The 4,401-nt window shown below is 43.1% G+C and overlaps 1 protein-coding gene across 1 annotated transcript; it reads right to left on the bottom strand.

Annotated features, from left to right (window-relative positions):
* Nucleotides 1–1,378: 1,378 nt before the first annotated feature.
* On the bottom strand, nucleotides 1,379–4,189 carry LOC127833868 (uncharacterized protein DDB_G0271670-like). Its single transcript, XM_052359357.1, has 3 exons — nucleotides 4,032–4,189; nucleotides 2,765–3,040; nucleotides 1,379–2,392 (listed from the first exon to the last, which is right to left on the bottom strand). The coding sequence occupies exons 1-3, from the start codon at nucleotides 4,090–4,092 to the stop codon at nucleotides 1,434–1,436; spliced, it is 1,296 nt and encodes a 431-aa protein (XP_052215317.1). The 5' UTR covers nucleotides 4,093–4,189; the 3' UTR covers nucleotides 1,379–1,433.
* Nucleotides 4,190–4,401: the final 212 nt, after the last annotated feature.

Consider the following 4,401-nt stretch of genomic DNA (forward strand, 5'->3'; position numbering starts at 1 on the left):
ATAATATTTCGGCTGATTTCGAAAATCTTAACGCTCCGTCAAAAACATGGCCACCAGGGGGCGGAGCAATTTTCCTTCTATTGCTATAATGTGACCTTTTGAACACTCATGGAGACACATTTGTTATCACATCTTTAAAAAAAAATTGTCAGAGAATTTGTTCTAATGACATCTCAGCTGAGTATGAAAATGGTAACGGTTGAAAAAAACATGGCCCAAGGGCTGCGCAGTTTTCCTTATATGGCAATTACCTTGTTTACTCTCTAGAAGTCACACTTATAGTTCAATCATCATGAAACATGGTCAAAACATTTAATGTAATGAAATCTCGGCTTAGTTAAAAAATGGTTCCTGTAAGAAAAAAAAGAAACTCATTTTACTAACAACATGCGACGCACATGATAATAACTTTTGACCCTGGGGTCAAATCAAAATTCCAAATAGTTTATCGTCGCACATATGCTCATAGCTACCATGTGTGTAAGTTTCAAGGTTCTATTGCTAATAGTGTAGAAGGAGATAGTGGAGAACCACGCCCACCCAAAACTTTAAAATGGGTAAAAAAAACTCATGAAACTAACAACATGCGACGCACATGATAATAACTTTTGACCCATGGGTCAGATCAAAATTCCAAATAGTGCACCGTCGCACATATGCTCATAGCTTCCATGTGTGTAAGTTTCAAGGTTCTAGTGCTGATAGTGTAGGAGGAGATACTGGAGAACCACGCCCACGCAAAACTTTAAAATGGGTAAAAAACCTCATTTTACTAACAACGTGCGACGCACATGATAATAACTTTTGACCAAGGGGTCAATTCAAAATTCCAAATAGTGCACTGTCGCACATATGCTCATAGCTACCATGTGCGTAAGTTTCAAGGTTCTAGTGCTAATAGTGTAGGAGGAGAAAGTGGAGAACCATAACCCACCCGCAATTATGTTTTAACATTACTTCTTCAGTTATTCACCAATTGACTTCAAATTAATACTGAATATCTCTTATGACAACACGGTCTCGACCATCCATGTCCACATTACCCACCCCGGGGCCCCACCAACATAGGTCTTGCCCACCCAAAATTGCCTTTTAATTTAACATCTATGCGGCGGGGAGATACGCGTCGGCCTCTTCCGCGCCACTTCTAGTTGTTATTGAATCAGTATGTTTTACACATTTTCTTTTCTTTTTGAAAAAAAACAAAAACAAAAATACAGCCACGATCATATCATTCGGCCAGGGCCTATATCGTGCCAAAGACCTCGTCCTCCCTCCGACAATGTATTGGTATTGGCATAGAAAATAAAGAAGTCAGGTTGTCATCACGTCATATCATAAATAGGAGTGGACGAAATGCATACTTATTAAGCCAAAGTATATTTTTCATGTTCTATTACTTCTGTAGATACCCTATATTACAGAACCGAGTATTACAAATGATGATTGTAAAGGAAGTCTCGCCTCTTGCGCCCCATGAAGTTTGCGGGGTTGAAGAAGTTGGTGCTGATAAGCTGCTTGTTAATGGCATTGGGATCGAAGCTTCCCATGTTGCCGCCGCCACCGCTGCTGCTACTTCCACCGCCACCTCCACCCATCATGGCTGCGGGGTTGGTCATCTGTGCGGGAGGCTGGCTACCACTGCCGCCGCTAGAGCTGCTGGATGATGAACTGCTGGAGCTTCCCCCGCTGCTGGAAGGGGACATGCTCTGACCAGAACCTGAAGATGATCCGGAAGATGATCCTGACGATGAACTTCCTCCGCCACTTCCGGATGTCATGCCCTGTTGAGAAGCACTGGCGCTCGAGCCAGCACCACTTAAAAATTTACTTGGGTCTCCTTTGTTTTGATCTATGGAGTTGACAGCATTTGGATCGAAACTTCCTCCACTTCCACCTCCACCAGAGCTCGATCCACTTCCGCTGCCGCTACTGCTACTTCCGCCACCTCCGGAACTAGATGGGGACATACTCTGACTGGAACCAGAAGATGATCCGGACGATGAACCTCCACCGCCACTTCCGGATGTCATTCCCGTCTGAGATGCACTGGCGCTAGACCCTGCCCCGCTTAGAAACTGACTTGGGTCACCTTTGTTTTGACTTGGTGAATTGATTGCATTCGGATCAAAACTGCCACCGCCACTGCCGGCGTTGAACTGCATGGAACCGCCAGTGGAACCTGACGACGATGAAGCACTCGAACCGGATGACGTCCCGCTCGAACTAGACGAGGAGCTTCCGCTCCCGGAACTCATGGAAGAAGGCATGGAGCCACCGGAAGAGCTGCCTCCGCTACTGCTGGATCCCGACTGACTACTAGCGCTTGGCGGCGGACTCTGTGTTATTTGAGGATTTGCGGCGTTTGGGTCGAACGATCCGGAACTTGAACCTGCAGCGTTAGTAAACATGGGGAATACTCTTCAGATATTAAAATAATAAATAAAACTATTTTTCCCTAATGTTTTGTGTGATTGTATATCGCAAAAAAAGGAGATCAAAATCACATAAGTATGACGTACTAGTCGATGCAGTTTGTTTTTATTGAAACTTATTTATTTTAGCTCGATTGTATTAAAATTCCTTACTACTTGTTTGAAACACTCTTTAGTCCGTTTCCTGGGCCTAGAACCAGTACTTGGTATCTTTGAGGGAGATCTTAAGAACGCTCCCACAGTGGAGATCGAACCCATGACCTCCCGGTCTTTAGGCGGTCCCGGTCAATGCAGTTAATGTATTATATAAATTTTATCAACAGTAATACCTGAACTCGACTGGGACGCGCTGTTAACGGCGCTAGGGTTGAAACTCGGTGCACTGGAACCAGAACTAGAGCTGGTCCCGGGCGGCGAGCCTCCGGTGCCGCCAGACTGGGAGGCTGCGCTGTTCGCCGCATTGGGGTCGAACGAAGAGCTTGAAGAGGAGCCGCTCCCTGGAGGCGCCGCACCGCCGCCACCACTGGCCATATACTGCTGAGCCGCCTGTGATTGCTGCGAATAGAGGGCGTTCGGGTCGAACGTCTGCCGACGGATCCGGAAGCCTGAGGGCAGATTACGGCAAATTACACGGGCTTACTAAGTCACGGACAAGTGATCAGGGATATTAATAACCAATCCAGCAACTTATTGTTAGACTCGTGTTCATTTTTGCAATCCGTCTTATTCAACGGTTTTGGACATATTAACATTAAGTTAAAATGTTAGACGAAGAAAACAAGTTTATCACTTAACGTCTGTATTGGCAGCTTTCTAGGTACTGGGTAAATAGAAGTGCGTAAAGTGTCGCCCCAGATTAGCTTTGCTTGTGCAGAAATTATCTTGGTAGCGAAAATCCCGCTTAGCCGGAAAGTATCGACCCTAAATAGCACAGGCTAATATGGGAAGACTTTTACGCATGCGCATTAAGCCAACTATTCCCAGAACGTGGCACGAAGTACATGTACTATTTTTGCTACAATTGAACTATGTGGATTGAATGTCGCATTCAAGTATCAGAGAAACGTACTGATCATGAACGTTTATAAAAAACACAACAATTCAGTCGCAACTTAAACGTGTCGTAACATCTATTATAAGACAGGAACCTGGTGCATAGGAACCACGTTTAAGAACCATAAGAGATTTTTTATTTGCAATTGTACGGGTGACCAAGTTCTTCAAAACAAAAGTGTGCTTGTCATTTGAATTCCGCTGAGCAATAAAACAACAACAACCCATGCTGGCTTCTTTTACAGAATAGAAGAGATTTATGAAACTTCTTTTGTTATTATCTCTCAAATCAAATAATGAGGTCGGAAAAACGAACATGTGTACATGTATATTGATGTCAATATAATTATGTAACGCGCAACCGAAACATCATTTACTTAATGCAATGTTATATTAATTTTCAATTAGCACATGTGTCATAGCACGCTGTTTGTTAAACACATCGTCTAATACGAATGTATGCATTGTTGATTTGGTTATTGTGATTCTAAATTTCAATAATACAAGTTTTCAACAAATCGATAATGATTAAAATGTACTTACCATCACTTAATGTCGCCGCTACAAAAGGAACGAGAATTAACGCAAGGTTTGAAAGCGCCATATTGTATGAAACTAGAGGATTTTTTTTGCGACGACCCGATGTCGTCTAGATATAGAGGCTATCTGCGAACAAGATAAGCGCTGACCTCGCACACGTGGGCGAGAAAAGTGCCCTCGCATCACCTGTCGGCGTGACAAGGTGCACTGGTACGATAAACCGTTATTTAAGACTAGTTTGTTATTATGTGTAAATGCTGGTAAAATTATTCTGTTAGGAATGTTAATGTTCTTTCATAACATGCATTGCGACTGACTTATAAAATGGCAAGTTCCATATAATTATAGATACAGCTGTTATAATATTAAATGT

The sequence above is a fragment of the Dreissena polymorpha genome, chromosome 6, assembly GCF_020536995.1.
Source record: "Dreissena polymorpha isolate Duluth1 chromosome 6, UMN_Dpol_1.0, whole genome shotgun sequence".
NCBI classification, from domain to species: domain Eukaryota; kingdom Metazoa; phylum Mollusca; class Bivalvia; order Myida; family Dreissenidae; genus Dreissena; species Dreissena polymorpha.